At 40.7% G+C, this 20,384-nt stretch overlaps 1 protein-coding gene across 2 annotated transcripts; it reads right to left on the bottom strand.

Moving 5' to 3' along the window:
• Nucleotides 1-314: 314 nt before the first annotated feature.
• On the bottom strand, nucleotides 315-19,929 carry LOC147318753 (tumor necrosis factor receptor superfamily member 11B-like). 2 transcript variants are annotated; one of them, XM_086310838.1, is made up of 6 exons: nucleotides 19,684-19,929; nucleotides 10,677-10,904; nucleotides 9,785-9,929; nucleotides 4,102-4,317; nucleotides 1,943-2,167; nucleotides 315-1,639 (listed from the first exon to the last, which is right to left on the bottom strand). In XM_086310838.1, the coding sequence occupies exons 1-6, from the start codon at nucleotides 19,927-19,929 to the stop codon at nucleotides 1,245-1,247; spliced, it is 1,455 nt and encodes a 484-aa protein (XP_086166964.1). In that variant the 3' UTR covers nucleotides 315-1,244. The 2 variants fall into 2 exon arrangements, with proteins under 2 accessions (XP_086166964.1, XP_086166963.1); XM_086310837.1 differs by lacking the exon at nucleotides 19,684-19,929 and adding an exon at nucleotides 18,655-19,340.
• Nucleotides 19,930-20,384: the final 455 nt, after the last annotated feature.

The following is a 20,384-nucleotide window of genomic DNA, read 5'->3' as shown; positions in this document are numbered from 1 at the left end:
CACTGACATCTTGGAAAAGCTGATCTAATGTAGGTGAATCACATCAAAGTGGCTCTGTCAGGAAACTCACTGTACGCCTTGATCGCTAAGCTGGGGAAGACCAAATTCTTCTCAGTCAAGAGATCAGAAGTACAGATTGTTTGATCCAGTCAGCCATTCAGTCCCCTTCCATCTCAGGGAAGGCACCCTTGGAGGATTTTAAAACTAAAAGCATACAATATAGTTGATTTACCAGAAAACAATGTTTTTTGGGGGGGGGGGGTTTCTCCAAAATTTAACACTGCTATGAAATCACAAGACTAAAATCGTCTGTCTGTTCATTGCATATTTATAATGAAACAATACATCTTTACACACTGAATTTAGTCAGATCATTTGTTATCAATGTTCACAACTTAAACAAGCTTAAAAAGGACCAGTCAGGCACATATACAACAAAGATCATACACTTATAGTAAAAACGCGATACAACAAAAATATAAAACAAATATCACTTCATTAACTTGCAGCATTTGGAATCCAGTATTTCTAAGAAGTAATAAACATAAGCCTTTACATGTTCAGAAAGTAAAAATTACTTTTTTTTAAATAGAAAACAATTGCACTCCTTTGTACATTCATACAAGTAACAACTACAAAATAATAACGATGAGCTTTGCTTGTCAGCAGTCCAGAACAAACACACCAACAAATGAGAAAAAATATTTCATTATGAAACCAAATCCTTCCTCTCAAACAGCGAGAAAGCAACAATAACAACATCTGCCGGACCATTTTCTATAAAATAGTATTAATATTTACATCTTAAATAACATTTTTTTTTAATTTTTCACAGACTCCAGTCATGAAGTTCTAAAAAATCTTTTTTTTTTCAAAAACCTTTTATTTTACATCCGTATTCAGTACACAGATGTGTGAACACCTCTTTTTTTTGTCAGATTCTTCCTTGCGGACGGTTACCGTGGACTGAGGATGAAGTTATTAGTGCCTCGTTTAGGTCAGAAAAAAATCAGAGAAGGAAAGACAAATTTATTTTTCCATCTTTCCTTCCATGTTAAAGTTAGGAAAACCCATTTTTAGGCAGTATATGCATAGCTTTGATATTATAAAGCCCTCTCACTATTACAAAAAAAATGCACCTCCCTGCTCATTGTGTATCTTTTTAGTGTTCCCTTTTTTGTCAGTGAAATAGTGTTTATTTATGCTTTAGGTTGTATCTATTTCTATTTGTACCTGTGTACTGCTTATTCATTTAATGGCTTATGGGCTTTAAAACACGATCCATCCTGAAGCATACTGACAAACATCTTCTGAAACATCTTTTGTGCCGAGGTGGTTCCAATGATGCGGCTGATCTTCTTCAGGCCTTTGAGCAGATAACGTGGTGCCTGTTGGTTGCGCAGGACCCTGAGACTGTGAGACAGAGCATTTGGTAGGTCCAGGTTGTGGTTTGCTTTTTTCCAGAGGTGAAGAAGATGCAGAATGTACTGCCTGGGGAGGCAAGAAGAGACCACGGCCTGGACATCCGCCTCCTTAACTTTCACTCCCGGCAAGCTGTTCGTTACCTTCATGAGGTCGTCGAGCGTCAGGTTTTTTAGACTGCTGCAGCGGGAGACCTTCCTCTCACAGTGGTTCACACCTTCAAATAAAGTATGTTTACATTAGTACACCAATGCAAAAATTAAAATAGCAAACAGATATGTTAAACAGGGCAAAATAGCATGTGAGCACAACACTCAGACGCTGCTCATATGTGTGGTCAGTTTGTGCGCTTGATTTAAATATTCTCCTCCCTGTATTTTGCACCTTGAGAAAGAAACTCACAGCAACATATGTGCAACTAGGTCAGTCTCTAAAATCTCTGAGTCTTTTTTCCTTTTTTTTTTCTAAACAAAAACCCAGTTTGTGCTGGTGCAGCATTCTTGTAAATCTTATTTTATACCTTGTATGAAGCCATACAGCTTGTCCTGGTCTTTGTTCTGCTCTCTCCACAGTCGCAGAAGGTGGAGAACCTGCTGCTGGGGAGAGCAGGTCTTCTTCAGCCTCTCCAGGCTCTTGCGATCCACCCTCTTCCCAGGAAGACTGTCCAACAGTCGTTCCAGGGGCACCGAGGAAAGTCGCAGCGAGGCTAGCGACTGGAAAACCGCCTCTTCACAAAGAGTCACATCTGGAAAGAGAAGCAAAGTGGGCTTGAAAACACACACATGCACAAAAGTTCTGGATAGTGATGCTTGATATCCATTTGCTTAAACCAGAAGGAATTAACATATGTAACATATGTAACATATGTAACATTTGTAACAACCTGTTACAAATGAGTAAATGTTCACAAGTAATAAAACAACTTTAGTAAATTCCAAACCATTGGCTGTATGTATTCCAGTATGACAAGCGGGCTGGTAGAGTGACACCTGCCCAAACATGGCCCAGCTTTTAGTACAATGCTTGACATCTTAGTGCGATCAGCTATGTTAAACATATTTATGTCTTTTAGATCTTTTATTTTTCACCCCTTGTTTAAATCGGTATCTGTAGATAATGCCAAACTAACCTTAGAGGTTCCCACCTAAGTCCCAATTGCACATTTGTGGAGCGATTCCACGACAGTTTGTGGTGGCACGTTACCGCATGTTTGCACACTTTAAATAGACATCGCTGTGTAACTGACATTACACACTATGTTTACTGACGTAACAGTTTCACTATGTTTTGCTTATTCATCTGTGTCACTGCAACTCTTCAACCATAAAATCAACAGTAAAGACTCCATAGTCTCCACCTTAATAACGTCAATCTGGGAATCTGGGATAACAACATAAAGGAACTTTAATTTCTTTTTTTTTTGTTCCTAATTGAAGGCAGTTTAAAATTAGATATAACAGATTTTAACATTTCAATACTTCATCAGTTTACTTCTGCATATTTTTTGTGTTTGCCTATGTTTAGAGTGTTGCCTTGTAATTTGACCACGAGAGAACCACAGCTGTCTTTTCTTTCTGTTACTCATTGGGATCACTCCTACTAGCCGAGCCAAACTGTAGCCGAGCCTGTTGCTCTACATTTTTTAAGGCAGCCAAGCGAACATTCTTCTTCCTGCTTTCGCTGAGGACACTCCCAACCGGACACACTTCATATAATGTGCAATTTCACATCCTTTTTATTAAAGATGATGTGAAATTACACCAAATTTCATGTTTCATGTTGATCATTTCAGTAATTTATGAGTGATGTAATTGCGGCTCGCACCACAGCTAACAGTGACTTCCTGGTGGCTTAATACCGACTTTGGGAATCCCAACTGCTTTCAATTTTACATTTTTTGCTCAGAAACACTGCTAAGCTGTTCCAGGATTTGAAGCAGGCACTCTGCGGTGGTGTAGTTACCAGGAAGGCAATTTGTGAATGAATGTTTGAGGAGAGCATCACCCTCCCAGAGGGACCACAGCTTTGTGTGTTTTCGTCTAAGTGTGGCATATGAGTGCGCCAGGGTCTGTACATCTGCATGTGTGTGTTCTCCAGTGTCTGTGGTTTCTCACGGTCTGGGAATTTAGTGTCATACTTGCGGCTTCTCATCTCAAATTATCCTTCAGCATCTGTCACAGTCAAAGTCTGAGTAACAAAGAGCAACCAGCGTGCCTTGCGTCTCCTTTGACTCAGTTTCCTCTGTTATTGTGTTTGGGGATGTGACAGTTAAAGGGGGTAATTGATCCATCATGGGTCTTTTTGACAACAATGCCATAAACATCCAGCGTTCAACCCTTTGGTTTTCACTGCTGTGTTGGTTTTAAGGCACGCAAGAATTTGCAAAAGATTGGAATCTGGACAGCGAACCTGACCGAGGAAATCCCCTGCCTTTAGGAGTGAAAATGACCACATGTTTGAAATAATTCACTTCAAGTTGATTTTTAAGTTGTTGACAGCTGAGGTTAACTCAACAACACTGGTGCATGTGTGTGTGTGTGCGTGCGCGCGCGTTTATGTGTGTGTGTTGGATAAACACTGCGCTAATGATCAACCCAAATTCCAGGATTAGTCCTAAAACGTTCCATATGATCTTTTTCTGCAGCGCCATGCCCAACATGACAGCGCGTATGTTCTCACCAGTCTGGCACAAAGTGTGATGATGAGAGCACTCCAGCGTTGCCTTCTTGTCCGGAGTGCCACACTGGCTGTCTGCAGTGGACGTGCCCCATCTCAGTGTCTTGAGGCCCAATTCTGAGCAGTTCGTGTGAGGCTGGCACGGCTTGGTGGAGGAGCCACCCGGGGAGAAATGACCATCAGGGCAAAGTTCACACACTGTGTCACTCACTGGCGTACCTGGAAGAGATTTACAGAGATAAGTTTTGCAAATGAAAACTGATAGAAGTGACGCTTCTGAGCATGTGAGAAAGCACCTAACCACAGATTTTTTTTCTCATCTAGAGCTTTAACTGAAACTCAGCCATTTTCACCATTTAGTGCAAAAAGAAGCAGATGTGATTCTAAGAACCGCAGAGACATGTGAAAGCTCATCATACTGAGAGCGTGTTTCAGAGAATGACTCATATCAGTCGTAGTCACTACACCGCCCTCATTCTGTATCTTACATGCTCTTACTATGATGTCATGTGACTTAGCTGCAATGTGATTTGTCAGCTGATTTTTTTGCAGCCAAAGCCACTTCTAATAGTAATACGTAGGCATGTTTTGAGAACTTTATTTTACAGTTGATTTACTATAATATGCTGCAACTTTAAAACTATATTTAGATACGTGACCTTTTTTTTTATAATCTCATTTGACAGTTGCCACAATACCATTACAGGAAACCATCACAACTTCTGGTATATGACCATCAGCACGCATGACAGTCCATGAAGTGGAACTAGTAATCACATCCTCATTTTATTTTGATCTTGAAGTGAAAGTGCGTGGGACGACAAGCCATGCTTATTTCAGATTTAACCTTTGATTAGTTTCCCGCTACCATGGTACAATGCGTCCTTTCTTGAAAACATATCGTCAAATAGGAAACCATCGCCTTATATGCATAAAAAACAATCAAAAACGTTTCCTCTGCGAGTCATGACAAAGCATGTACTCTGTCAGATGACAACGTGACAGCCTATAACTGTAGTATGACGGTTATATTTTATTGCTGACTTTAATGTCAATTTCTCAGAATTTCCTCTGCGGAAAAAAATTTAAAGAATGCATGTCAGCACTTTGCTAAAAGAAATTGCTTTAGATCTGATTAATGGTGCACATATTATCGTTAATGTTTATGTAATACAAGGTTTACTAGTTATTGACTAAAGACTCTAGACATGTATAGATGAAACACATTGTATGAATCATTGATTTGTTGTTCATCAAAGTTTTATTATAATGACAGCTTATAATAGTGATAATATTAACTACTACTATTGTTAGTAGTTGTAGTTGTAGTTTTGTGTGCAACTTTCGATGCTGCTTGTTCAGTCTGCTCTAGAAAACTGGTTTCCAAGTTAATTACTGCTGATTTATTTAATCAAGGAAGTCGTCACCTGACTAAATAAATGTTGAACAAAAATAAATCTTGGGTATTTTGGAAATTTTGATGATCTAACACTTGTTTGCCTAACAATATAATGATCAAACAAACATGGAAGAGGCAAAAAAAATAATTACTCACGAAAACTTGATTTGCACGCTGTTCCCCCCTCCCCCCGTACTGTCTACCATATCGATCGGATTCCAAAAACACAGATGAACCACATAGCAAATCCCATTCGGAGAATGACAAAGAATTCTAACCAGAAACAAACAATCAGGAGACCAAGGGGGAAAGGACGGAGTCATAAAAGGCTTGTGTTGTCAGAAGACTGACCCAGCATCCTGTGGTGTAACCACAGCTCGAGGCATTACATAATAAGTTTTTCAGCTTCAGTGGGGGGGGGAGATCCCCTAAATTGCTGTCTCATGTCTGCTGATTGTGGATTAAGGTCAGTGGAATTTATGGAAAAAAGTATTGCAGGGGTCACATGATAACCACAATCGATGGAAAATGTTGTTTCATCCTTGTGATTTCTGGACTCTGGTCCAAAGTTTAACATGAAGTCATGAGAAGGTTGGTGTTAGTTTATGCTGTGGTTCCAGTACAAATACCAGATTCAGTGCACTGGTATGCTTAAAATCAGACTTTCTCACCAACAGTTCCTACAGACACACTAAGGAAGGAATCTGAAAAAAATATCAGATTGGATATCCACTATGTTATTGGCGCATGGTTATTGTATCAGGTGTTGATGGACACAATACCTCTTAAGCATGAATGATAGTTGCATGGACTCACGCAGCTGCAGAACATTAAAAACTCACCAGCCACTTTATCAGGTCTTTGTCTAACTGCTTGTTAACAGAAATATCTGGTCAGCAAATAACATGGCAACTAGAGTTCAAACTAAACATCAGAAAGGGAAAGAAAGGTGATTTCAATGGCTTTAAACGGTTGGTGCCAGGCAGACTGGTCCAAGTATACAAAAAACTATCTCTAGGGTTTATAGAGAATGGTCAGAGGAGACTGAACAAATGGCTTTGAGCTTTTAGGAAGGCAAGAGGCATATCTGATGCTCTTCTGCATACCTCTTACGCAGCAGAAGACCACACCGGGTGCCACTCTTTTCACCTAAGAGCAGGAAGCAGAGGCTATCACGAATCCATGGATCCGTCCTGCTTTGTATCAGTGGCTCAGATTGTTGTTGGTGCTGTTATGTTGTGGGGATATTTTCTTGGCACAATCTGGCTCCCTTGGTAACAACTGATCATCATTTAAATACCGCAGTTTATTTTTGATGACCATGTCCAGGGTTAGTTGTAGTAAACTGCTACTATGCAGAAGTCCATTTGGAGCCTCATGCCAACCAATAGACCTGCACGGACCATCGCATATACAGTACATATACACAGAAACTACAGCGTAATTTTAAGTCTTTGTAAGGTCTGAGACATCACACTGACTAAGTTGAAACTGCCGGAGAAACTAGAAACTGTTGCATCACATTATTTCTAAGAGGAAGCACAGGAAGGGCGAAATAAGTTGATGACTCATCGCTCAAGTTTCCTCTTTATGCTTTACAATTTGCATTATCAGGTACAAAAGGAACAAATGAGAAAGTGCTTTCACTCTTTCAAAATGTCACATTATCATCTGTTGCTTACTTTTAAAACCGAAGACAACAATACTGTGCAAATAATAATTTATCTGAGGGTTGTAGACATAGAAGATTCATAACACTCTGATTTAGCTTCTCTGATTTACATAAAAACCTTTCAACACTACAGGATGTGATAAAAAAAAAAGTCACAGATAAAGCTACATGGCTAGCTTTGAAGGCCTGGAATCAAAGGAAATGAGTTATAGCTATTATAATGATATATACATTTGCTGTGGTTCATTTGGCGCACACTGAATGACACAAAGTAACCTGAATTTTCTGAGTGATGCCAGTAGACAGTTTGTTTTCACGGTTTGATGAACTCTGGAATGGACAGGCATTTCTATAACTAGTCTTGCTGACCATTCAAAGGACTTCATATCACTAACAACACAGACTAAAGTGGAAGAGACTGAGTCAGGTCAGACATGCTGTATATCAGTGTTAGAACACTGATATACAGCATGTATCTAATACAGAACGCCAAGTTCTGTATTAGATACATTTTGTGGAGAAAGGCTATAGTTACGTATTTCACACCTTCAGGACATACGTGACTGTTTTATTTGCACAGACACTTTATGATGTCAAGACTAACTTTTCAAGTTCTCCTGTTGACTCAGAAACAAGTTATCAAGTTATTTTGTTTTTTCTCAACATGGACAAATGCATTTATGCGCCAGTTACTCAGCTTAATCGTGCATATGTAGCAATAAAGTTGTTAAGATTGTTCTTAGCTACAACTTAACTGCCCGTTTCACACATCTAGCGCTCTAGTTCACAAGTACAACAAAGCATGCTTTGCATGTTTTAACAGCTACATCAAAAACCCTGATAGCCTCTCACTGCCAGGAAACACAGAGCAGGAGATGGTGAAAATACCTCTGTGAGGAAGAGACACAAACAGAGAAGTAGGACATTTCTAAGAAACACTTTAAAAAGGTTTTTTTCTGTGAAAAGGGAGATGCTCATCAGGAATGGGTTTGGTTCACATATTCGGAAGAAGAGGAAGAAAAACCTGGTGTCTGGTAATATAATTAAGAACATATCTGAATGTGAAAATGTAACTGACGCATCTCTCTGCTTTATCAAAGTTCCTGACAGGCCAGTCCAGTGTAACCCGCCCGGGAAATTGGTGAGATCAAAAGAAGATCAAAGAAAAGATACTTGTTACAGTGACACGCAGACTGAGTGTCCCTTTGAGCACACATACTGCACTTTTCTCATGTTTACTCACTAAGATAAACCACTACAACTGTCTAGTCTACATGCAGACTGAATTTACTCTTGCGCTATTACAGACACCTGATGTCAGCAAAGTCAAATTCCATTGTACACGGTGGGCTTCATGCAGCCCACTTAGATTTTAAATGGGCTGGACCATTGAAAGCCCTTTCCTATCAGTTTAACTATGCATTTGATATGTGAAATAATATAATAATATAAAATCTGATTATTTATTTTTAAAAAGTATAACGGAGTGTTTCCCCCTGATAAAGGAATCCTGCAGTAAATGAAAGAAACTGTTTATTTACATGTATTTCCTACTGCCTACACTGTAAGAAATAAAAAGGTTCTGGCAGCTTGTCGCCACAGAAAGTTTTTGTTCATTAAAAAAATGCCTATTTTATTTATTTATTTATTTATTTTACTGTGAAAAAATTCTATAGTAGATCATAAAAAAATGAATTGTTTCTGTCATTGAATTGTTTATCTGTTATTTCATTACTTTTGGTGCCTCTGGGGGAGCGCTTTATCGGCAGGAAAAGCTGTAAAATGTATTAAAAAATACAATTGAAATTAAAAATGTATCTCCTTTTTACACTTTCTAAAGATTTCCAGTGGGCTGGACTGCAGTCTTTGTTGGGGCAAGTCTGGCCCGCGAGCCTTATATTTACACTCCTGCTTCTGGTAGCAATCTACTCATTTAAGTCCAATTTACACAAAGGTTTGACGTCACCCTGGAATCTCCTTTCTTTAGGAGGAAAAACACATTTGTTTTATTTGATATGATATGGAAATAGTCAGAAATGTTGTAAATGATTACCCTTAATCATAAATTATTGATTGCTTTTAATATACATAACATCTGCAGAGGCCCATTTTTCCACTTGAGTGGCCTTTTGTACAGCTGGAAACAGTTTCTCTCCCTAATCAAGCAGTGAATTTGGCTACTTGCAGGACCACAGAAATATCTTCACAGACCGCTGCCTTAACAGAAGTAGCCTGAGTTAACCACAAAAAAAGAAAGCAGGAGGCGTCAGTGCAGAATGCCTCCCAGGTCCTTGACTGGCAGCTTCAGGAAACGGTGGTTTGTGAAAGGAACGGTACTCTTGATTTTTTTTGTAAAACAATAAATTTGCAAAATGTTGCACCGGAACAACAGCTGCTGAAAATGGGCCTCAGTAGCAATTTGATTAAAAATCATTATCTATTTATGATTTTATTAATTCTTAACTGCCTTTTGCAGAATTTCTGATCATCATTTTCAGTTAAAAAAAAAATCAAAGCATTTTGTGCTGCCCAAACCAGCTGTTTTCGCTTTTCAAACAATTCCTATAGAAACTGCTCAGTCTGAATAATATTCTTAATGTGGATGTTACTCTTACCTAAAGCTGCCACTCCATATCCAGGTGAACAGGCCTTGTGTGCGATACAGAACTCTATCACTAGGTGGAAACCTGGAGCACATTCGCACAGCTGATCATGAGTGCTGTTGCACTGCTGCTTCACTAGCTGTCTCTCCTTACACACCTAAACGGGAACACAGAGAGGTCACACATGTGAAGCTGTAAAGCTGCACACGCACAGAAAATGTAGGTAAAAGTTTATTTGCATGTGTTGCTATAAACAACACAGCAGTTCACAGCAACGCAGGTCATAAAGAACATCATGCTTCCGCTCTGCAACTTGTCTCAAATATCATATTAGTCTGTTGGGAAGACGAAAACTGAAATTTAAAAGCATCACAAAGCAGACATGTTAACAATACAAGGATTATCATGAAAAAGTGGTGATTGCGTAATTTATCTGGAGTTGCGGAGGAGAAACATCAAAACTCTGGGGGAAGATCATTCTACCACAATGAGCAAACTGGGACTTTCATTTTTAGTAACAAAAACTGAAGTGGAAATACTGGCTTAAAAAAAAGACAAATGCAGCACCAAAACATAAATAAACAGTAAGGTCATGCATCTTGGGAAAAGACACCAGCAAAGCCACATAAAAGCACCACTGAAAAAAGCTGGAAGACAAAAAACTAAAGGTATGTGCATAATTCCTGACCATACTTTGATTTCAGCTCTGGGAAATTCTTTTAGGTATGAGACGATACATTGATCTTTTTTTACTACAAAATCCAGTAATTGTCACAAAAACCCGTCAGTTACGGTCTGAACACACAACAAAGGAACCATTATCGGCCTCATGAAACATGTAGCCCTAGTTTCTATTAAGAAGAAAAACTAGAACTGAATGTTAGGTTGATGGCCTCATACGTACCGAGGTGCAGTACTGGCATTTCTCCCCCCAGTGCCAGTTCTCGGCGAAATGCCTGTCAGGACAGGGCTGGCACTCTGTGGGCATGTCAGCAGTGCAGTGTCGTTTCACCGCTGTGCCAGGTGGGCACTGGTTACACGTGAGGAACGCGGATGTCGCGGGGTCACGGTGCTGGTACGTTGGTTGTTCAGCTTGCTGCTGAAAGGCCCAGGAGAGAGAAGCTGTCAAAAGCTGCAAGAGAAAGAAAGTAAGTCGCTTCAGGAACTGACTCAACAGCAGTGACAAAATCTCTAATGAAACCCGTCTCGTGAACAGCTTCACTTTGGCAAAAGAATCAAATATTTTTATATTTTGGAGCACTCGCCAACCCAAAGATTCCAGTAAGAACGAGTTGACTGTAAGGTCAGAGCAGTAAAGCTCCTGGTGGACATAAGGTCCTGTTCTTTCTGCTGCTCTTCAGAGTGCAGTTCAGAGAATCAGAATAGACTAGTTTCCCTGAAATTGATAAATTGATTACTCTATAGGGACAAATTCTCAGGAATAACACAAGTGTATTTTAAACTTTTGGGGCAGTAACGTCCCTTTTTGTTTTGCCTCAACTCGTCATTATTTTCAGTAAATGCTTTTTGTTGATCTCAACTTTTAGGATTAATAAAGGGATCAAAATGATTTTATTGGCCTTCTGGCATCATTTCTCATCTGTTTGACTTTAATCCAAAGCTTTTTAAATGAATTCAGATGTTTCAGTCATGCCAAAATTTTCTACACATTGAAATAAAAGAAGTGCATGACACAGGATTACAGGCATTAGTTGTGCAGCCTTGTGTTCTCTGCCCTCACTAGCAGTTCCCTACCCATGCTGGCAGCCCCGTAAGCTCGGCTGCTTTGCAGCTGAAAAGCATCTGATGTGATTCAGAGGTGATCTATCGCACTTTAATACTGTCCCAGATTAAGATCCACACCACACCCACACTCTCCTCAGCCACCCAAAACCAGCCCATCGTTATGGATACTCTGTAAAGTGGGTGGTTTTCAGCGAGGCTCTGACAAGCCTGTGTAACTAATGACAAAAACAAGCCCATGTATCATCGCCTAGGCAAAAACTGAAACGCTTGGTTCATTTCTAAAATATGAGATATCAGTTAGTGAGCATGTTTAACATGGAGCCAATCTAGCTGGTCGAGGGCACATGCAGACCAGCTGTCACACATTAGGCTTCTTCCACTCAAAGGCCCTTAGCCATTGGTTCTTTGGACTTTCCCGTTGGCCCGGATACATCCTCACTGCTTGGACGACTAACCAACAATAGACCGTCTTGTATTGTCTGTGAGTGTGTGTTTGCATGTGGTTTCTTGCTTCATATCATGTGTGCATCTTCAAAAATAAATGAATTTGTATGACAAACAACTAAAAAAAAACTCCCATGCATGTGTGTGCAGGGGTGCGAGCATGCAGGAATGCGTGCGCGTGTGAGTGTATATGGGTGTGTGCGTGTTAGTCGATGTTCATGTCCAATTACCATCTTCCTCAGAGCTGGTTTGCGCGCTCTGTGGTCTCCTGGCTGCTGTTCATAAAGAGTACTGTTGGAGGTTACTGGGCTTTCCCCATTCACCACCAGAATACAAAACAGTCACCCACTCTGTTCTACAGATTACCCGCAGCACACCACTGATCTCCTTCCTGCGTGCATGCATTTGTACTTATCCCATTCACCTTAGAACTCGGAGCCACAAAAAACAGTCGACTTTGTGCAAATGAACATGCAACTAAAGAATGGCTGGAAAACCAGAATGTGTGTGTGTGTGTTACATGATGACTGCCTCTGTATCCTTTAATCAATATTGAAGAATAAAAAGAAAAAAGGTCTTTTCACCAGAAATCTACGCGTGTTTATGAGTGGGTGTGAGTTTGGGAGAAACAGTGTGCAGTACAGCTGCGACTTCCCTGTCCTGCCACATGTTACTGAACAAACTGCCCGTTCTACAAATGACTACAAATGACGTGTTTTTCCTAAGCGTCACTGCGTTTACGTCCACACTACTACTTTACGTGCACCCTGCATATACGTGTTTTGTTATTTGCGTCATCTTATTCTGTTTCCCTTTCCAATGGTCATCACCGAGGAAGACGGCAAAAAATAGATGAATGGGTTTCGCACACCATAATAGAAACCTAACATCAAACAGCCTGGAGAGCGCAGTGCTTTTCCCGGCAAAACCTATCGACCTCTTCCACCGAATGTTCAGTGGAAGGCTTTCATCAGCGACTTGCTGAGCAGTAGCATGACTTTGTTTGTAGTCTGGGTGGCCCCAGCAAGATTCAAACCCATAATCATAGTCTTACTCCTTAAATTAAGAAATGTGTATATACACTCCATTAAGCCCAGAGACCAAATCCAATTGATTTAGAAACAGGAGAGTGGAGTATGCTGAGTGACTAACAGAGGATCACCTGGATCATCCAGGTGTGGTTTACTGGCAGGACAGTCCAACCCTCGGTCAGAGCCCTTGATAAACGTTTGCCCCTTTTGTTTTAGAAATCCGTCAAATGGCACAATAGCTTGCCATGTGCATGCTTGTCCCTCCCTCTGTCTGTCTATATGTGCTTTCTGCGTCACAGTTAAAGTCATGTCCTGCTTTATTTTAGCAATCTGCTTCATTCTGTATCTTTTTTGTAGTTGCTGTCTTTGCCTTTATTTTACCACCTTTGTAACCGATTTCCACCTCCCTACTAGTTCCACCTGCGTTCTCTCATTTAGTGCTCTTTGCATGTACACTGTATAATCCTGTCTTTCCCCTCTGTATCCCTATCATGCCTTTCATCTTGTTTCAGTTTAGGTTTTGATGTCTAGTGCTTGTACCTAGTTTTGTTGGACTCTCATGCACCTTTTGTTGATTTTAATCTATCAAAGTTCATTTTTTTTATTGTCAGCCAATCTGTCCTTGTTGTCCTGCCTTTAGTACTTTTTGTGAAACAAGTTTGATTTGCCTAAATCTGTGACATGCGAGCACAAAGCAGTGACAGGAAATGTATAAAAGGTAATAAAAATGAATGAGTACAATGATGCTTTTTAGGTTGGGTCTGAGAAATGCCTCGGTTGTGCAGTGTTCGGTGCACATATGCTTTCGTCATCTTCAAAGTGAATGAACCAGAGGCCTGAGAAACAGATGTAGCAGACTTTAAAAAAACAAAAACAAAGTAAAATTCAAGGCCAGCCCTCATAAAGTATAACAAGTGTTTGACAACAAGTAGTGTTGTTCAACAGATGTTTGACTCCATATTGAAAGATTATTGCATATACAGATGTTATCTCTCAGATCATCTGACTGCATGTTTTTCAGAGAAGGTTCTAGACATTATTTAAGGCCCTTCCTGCTTTCTGGTCACTTTCTGATGGGCAGCACTAAATTATCCCAACCACCCAGCACGGTAGCTTTCTGCTACTGAAGAAGAGAAAATGTCAACTTTTTAAAAATTAACTCACTGGGATGGACGTCCTGTGGAGCATGTGACTCCATCTATCAAGAGCTACGAAAGATACTGAACTTTTCACCCGTCTGTCTCCTTAGAAGCTGCCATCTGACGACATCATGGACGACCACGGGAAATCTAAATTACACAGCAGATAGGGGCCACTGACAGCCATAATTATAATGTTAGCATCATCAGAGGAGTGCTTAGCAAGGGACATATCCTATTTGGAGCTCAGCCAGCTCAGAGGAGAAAATCAAGGGTGAAGGTACGGAGATGGTGATAATTTTCTAGCATTCCTGTGCAAAAGCCCTTGAGCAAGGCAGAGCAGCTGCTACATGTAAATAATTGCAAGCGACGCTGGAAAACGGCTTGCTGGAAAAGGAGGCTCAAAAAGTTCCCACATTTCTGTGGATTAAACTAAAAAGTTTGAATAAAACAGTCTATATTTATACTGGATAAACCCGCTTCATCAGATATAGTTTGCTTATATAACCTGTGCCAGCGAATCCCGTTTGAACTGAGCTGAGCAAAAAGCTTCGTGTTTATGAGGAGAAGTTTCTACCAATGCTTTAACAGAGAACATGTGCTGCTTTAAGAGATGTTTTCTCTTTAATAAAGACAAAACAAACAGCGGGAGTGGGTTCCATGCTGTAGAAGGTGGTGACAGACATGGTTATATTGGATCAATAGCGTCTCAAAAGCGTCTCACTTGTGCTAGCTACCCACAACATTCAACACAAGTGATACCCAATCCAGTGAGCTATTTACTGGCTCTGAGATTAAGCGAGCAGAGGCACACACTTTTCGTTTTGTTTATCTGTCACTGATCTATCACTATGATGACATACTTTGACTGGAACTATGTGCAAATCTATTGCGCTGACATAAAGCAGTTTATTGGGGCCTTTTTTACGTCCCCTCTGACTGAATTTGTTTGTGAAGAGGTCAGGTCAAACAGGTCAGCTAGTACGAAAAGGCAAAATATCAGTGTCCTATCGCTAACCGAATGCATTTCATTTGTGTTGATGTGTTCCGAAAGGTTAAACTACAGGATAAAATGATTCAAATGTTTTTATAAAAAGAGCTTGGGAAATTTTAATGCAATTTAGTAATTCACAACTGCATTATGAAACAGAAACACAATACTTTGTGTTGCTCGTGGAAAGATAGAGTTTGGACTATGCTGAAATGCAGCGCAAAAAAACAGACTCCGTGCTCGGTTTGCTTGAGGTCGGCTTTAAATTCATGGCATGAGGAGAAGAGCTGTGGCACAAAGGGATCAAACCACGTTGCACCAGCTTATCCACCAGGCACATGGATTCAGTTAACTGCAGAGCGCAGGTGGTCTGAGGGGGGATTCCAGCCTGTGCGTGTGTGTGCATGTGTGTGCGTGTGTGCGCGTGTGTGCGCGTGCCTGCACGTGCATGTGTGCTTCCGTGGGTGTGTGCGCAGGTCAATGTCTTTTTTCACTTATGCGACACACGATGCCACACCACATCAAGCAGTCTCTGCTCGGTGCGCTCACACCATGTTCTCACGCTGGAGAAACTTCTAATCTCTAACTGGCTGCTAGAACATTTTACAGATTAACCTAAATTACTGAGTCGTTTATGCACGAGAGCTAATGTTTATTGTGGATTTTGTGTCAAGGCGCTCTAACCCAAAAAACGTGCTGCCGTGCAAAAATCTTTCCCAGTCTGAAGGTGCCTTTCTTTGTGATTTTTGCTGGGTTTTTCTCTTTATTGTAAAAATGTTAAACAGAAAATATTTGGGCCGTTGGATAAACACACAAACATGCAAACTGTCCAAGTGATGGAGCTGTTATTTGAGAAAGTGCTTTATAGTTCTTTAGTTAAAACTCTGCAATAACTGAGCTATTTAAGACCAAATCTGATCACTTTTCTGAATTGCTACACCAGCACAACATTTGGATACAAAGAGGAGATCCTGTAGTTTTATGCTGTGATCATATTGAGGGGCCGAAGCTTTACTTCTTCTGCTTCTGTGATCACGCGTCACTGTGATTATCTGGACTGTTTTACTAATTTAAACGTTTGTGGTTGTTTTTATTTCTCTGCTTGCTGAAACCAAACCAAATAAATCAAACTGTTCTCGTGTTGTTACACATCTAATGTCAGGTAATCTTTTACTACAGAAATTTGCATCATATCAGTCATGCTGTTTTTAGAATGATTCATATAGTAGTAAGAGATAAACAGCAGGCTCTCTTTCTCCTCTTTGTGTCCATTAATTGCTCCATCCCACTCGCCCCTCCCTAGCCACCCCAGGCTCCCACACACAAACGTCTGCTATCAATACCTACTGTTGATGGAAACGGGAAGTTAGGTGTATGGAAGTAACCTTTAGAGGCAATTGTTGCTTTCTGAATAAACATTTGTGCTTGTTTGTTTAAAACATGTTGCTGTGATACCTTCCTACCCGACTCTGTCTTTTCCCGCCATTCCTCACCCTTTCTCCAGTGTTTGGCCAAGTGAGCTTTCTGTAGCTTCTTCAGCCTGCCTGTGAACCTGCGGCTAGTTTTGAGGAAGTTGCTGTTGCTAATGCCAACGGCCACAAGCAGAGCGTAACGTGGAGGCGGCGTAAAGATAAAGAGAACACAGATAGTAGATCATGGATAATAACAAAGGGGGAGAAAGCATGTCCATGCATGAGGATTAGAGGTAGGATTATCCAACCATGCTGGTTAACAGTCATGTTGACACACTGACAACAACAACTGACTGACTACCTGCTGCTCTGACAGTGGTGCGTTATTTTTGCCCTTTCAAAGAAAATGACTGTTTACATATTGAAACATGTGCCTTCATAAAAGCAGGTTGACAGGATGAACTATTCCACTGGCATCATGCTGGGCAATGACCCAAACAGATTTTTCTGGAGCCAACACAAGCACATGTGTGAGGAGTATGCAGAGCAACAGGAACAGCACACAGGTGCTGGAGGTGTATTTAAGATCCAAAATTGCAGTTTCCATTTACCACAGAATTGTTTTTCAGACAGACTGCAACCAAGCCTGGCTGACAGGCAGACAAACAAGCATATCATGTGGTGGATTCAGAGGAGATGGAGATGTTGGCTGGATGTTGCCAGTCAAGACTGACTGAGTAAACAGTTGCCAGAAAGTTGCCCGTCTTACTCACCAAATGACTGATGTACTGGCCGACTAACTGAACGATGCATAAACAAAAGAGCAGAATATTTGCCTATTTTAGGACAGGCTACACTGAGTTAGAGGAACTAAACTGTACTGAGTATCACATTATATGGTCATATAAACTACTATTTCACAGCCGTGTTCGCTGAATTACGCACAAACAACACGCATCTTCCTGACTGACCGTGCTTGGCAAAAAAAAAAATCTCTCTTTTTCCTGCACTCTCACACAAGGCCAAAAGGATATTAGATCAGTGTTTTGGAGCTACAGAGTTTTATCTGTTTCTGGACTGATACCCATCTTGAGCATACATGAACATATGCAAAACCAGAAAAGGCCCCGACACAGGACGGCATGCAAAACACACCAATGGAAACAACATAAAAAAAAAAGGAGCAAATTGGTGTAAAGTCAGACACACTGTACCATCTGCTGGGAATTCACCGTGCCACTCTGCTTTTGGAGGATAACATTTCATTCATTTTAATCATGCGGTATTAAAAGCAATGAAATACTACCCAGAGTCAACTTTAATTTATCTGAGAAAACTATAGATCGTGTTTGAAGATGTAGAGGCTGAACAGAGCAGTGAATAAAACATGAGCTCCATTCATTACCAAAAGCAAACAAATCCCCAGAATAAACAACACCGGACAATTTACTTGAATAGCTCTTTAAAAAAAAAAAAAAATCCTAACATAGCTCTAAAACGTACTACTAATATATCTGACTTTCTGCTATTAGTATAAACTAGATACAACACACCATAAAATGATATGCAAACTCATGCAGCAGATACACAAACTAGATTGTCATCTGTGTCTGATATGGAGAATGGCAGCCGAGTCTGAAAAGCAACTATATGCTCACATATTAATGCATCTATTAAAGCCCGATATAGCAGCATCAAATACCAGGACCGAACAATATTTAGGGGTACGCTTCGATTGTGGCGCACAGCCTAAAGACTGGCCCCTCTCATTAATGGGGGATCATCAAAGTACCTGAACAGAGGCGTGCTGCACAGAGGGAACATGTGGTTGGCAAATATTTAGCTTTTCTTTATCTAGCCCTTAACGACAATACATGCAAGTCACTGTATTCAAATTATGCCAAAGATCTCCAGATTTATTCGCATTTCTGAAATCTATGTATCGCAAAATCCAACTAAGGATCAGTAATTTTATATATTAAAAAAACACACACACACACACACACACACAAATACGAAGGAAAAAGAAGAGATGAAAAAGTCATTCCTTCAGAATAAAGTGCTGCTCTACTGCTGAGCATATCCAAGGAGCGGAGCTGCAAACACTTTGGCTACTCACCACCATCAGTTTCATCGCCGGTTTGGATTTGGCTATCCGTGAGCTCATCTTCTCTGCGTAAAAGCGAACTGCGGTATGATGGAGTCTCCATCAAAGAGCCTTTACTATATACAGGAGAGAGCGAGAGGGAGAGCGAGAGAGAGACCATGCGCCCACCCACGTTTTCCAAGGCACTGCCTTCTTCCCTCCTCATTCTCCGATCCTAAAAATAAAGTGCAGCATCCATCGGAGCTGCGTCGCGATTAACCAAAACAGTGGATGGCGTAGGTGACATCAAAGAAAACAACTTCCAAACGTATCTTGCATGAGGTGGGTTCATCCATCAATTAAGCCAAGTTTGCTGGGTTTCTTAGGGATACAAATATTCCCCAAAAATATGCCACATGTTGTAAATTGAAAGGTCACCCTGCTGCAGCCAGGTTACACCTAGCTAGGCCCAGGACATAATTACATTCTGGAACAAAGGTGCAAAAGTATGTTTCCATATGCACGTTGTGCAGAAGTGTTTACATGTAAAAAAAAAAAAAAAAAAGGTTAAGCACCTAATTTGACAAGCTAAAAAGCACCAAAAAACCCCACATAGCTTTAATCAGTGTGAATAAAGAAGACTCTTCCAGAATAAATGTTTTGACTCCTGGTTTGACATAATGTAAACATGATGATTGACGTGTGTTTATTTGGACCAGCCAAAATCATTTAGCTAGAGCGGTAGCGCTTATTTGAACATCCCACTGTGGAAAAGGACAATTAAACACCAAAAATATTGTTTTTCTCAGAAGGTTAACCATCACAGCTTGTGTAGAGTGAGCAGAAAAGCACAAAGAACTTCAGCTACCCGCTTTAAACTTCATTCTACATAGAAAGCAAAGAGGGAGCTCTTGCAAAAAGATTGTGAATGGATGATGTCACTGGATGACAAACTAGGGAATTAAAGATTTAAAAAAGAAAAGCAAATGAAGTCCTTAACCAGACAGAAGTGCACCCATAATTCAGACAAAATCCATGATGAGTTACGTGTAACTCACGCACATAGTAAACCCAAAAGGCCACACACCCACGCTGTGATCTCCGTGATGCTGAATCGATATCCATCTTCCACTGAAAGTCCCAAAACAGATCTGGTTTTCCATTTGTCATTTTGTATCCGCTTAGCATCCACCCCATGCAGAAGGATGACAAAATGTCCCAGCCCGCTGCCGTGACGTAGAAGCGCAAGGTTTCAACGTAAGCAGAGAAAATACACACGGCACACCCACTGACCGGCGTCCAAGGCATGTGAGCGAAATGTTAGTGGTGAGGTCACGGCTCACCACAATACGACCAACGCGACACACACAAACGCACACTCGCACATTCAAATGCATACTTTAAGAAAAGGATACAAAAATACACATGCTGTGCAACTCTTTCAGCACTGAGGTAAGGGTACACCACAACAATAGTGGAGCAGGAGCTGGACGTCCAACCTCTCGAGCACAAACACACAGGAACGCTTGAACGGCGAGCCTTTCTGACGTGCTAGTTGGCGCTGAGGTGTGCAGTGTATTCGCAGTGTAAACGTGGGTGTTAAGAGGTGAAGTGGAGCATGACCGCTCCACCGACACACATACACACACATCTAAGTCACACAAGTGCAATTCGCTGACTTGTCCTATGCCCATAAATTGCTGGCTGGTTTTGGCCTGTCAACGGTTGTACTACAGTTATTTTTAATAGCCTGTCAAAATGTA

This window comes from Aulonocara sp. 'chitande type north' Nkhata Bay, linkage group LG11, assembly GCF_057382095.1.
Source record: "Aulonocara sp. 'chitande type north' Nkhata Bay isolate Kocher_YH1m ecotype deep benthic linkage group LG11, A_spYH_male_GT1.1, whole genome shotgun sequence".
Classification (NCBI taxonomy): domain Eukaryota; kingdom Metazoa; phylum Chordata; class Actinopteri; order Cichliformes; family Cichlidae; genus Aulonocara; species Aulonocara sp. 'chitande type north' Nkhata Bay.
Note: the sequence above shows the minus strand (reverse complement) of the source record. Positions and strands in the feature narration are given on the sequence as shown.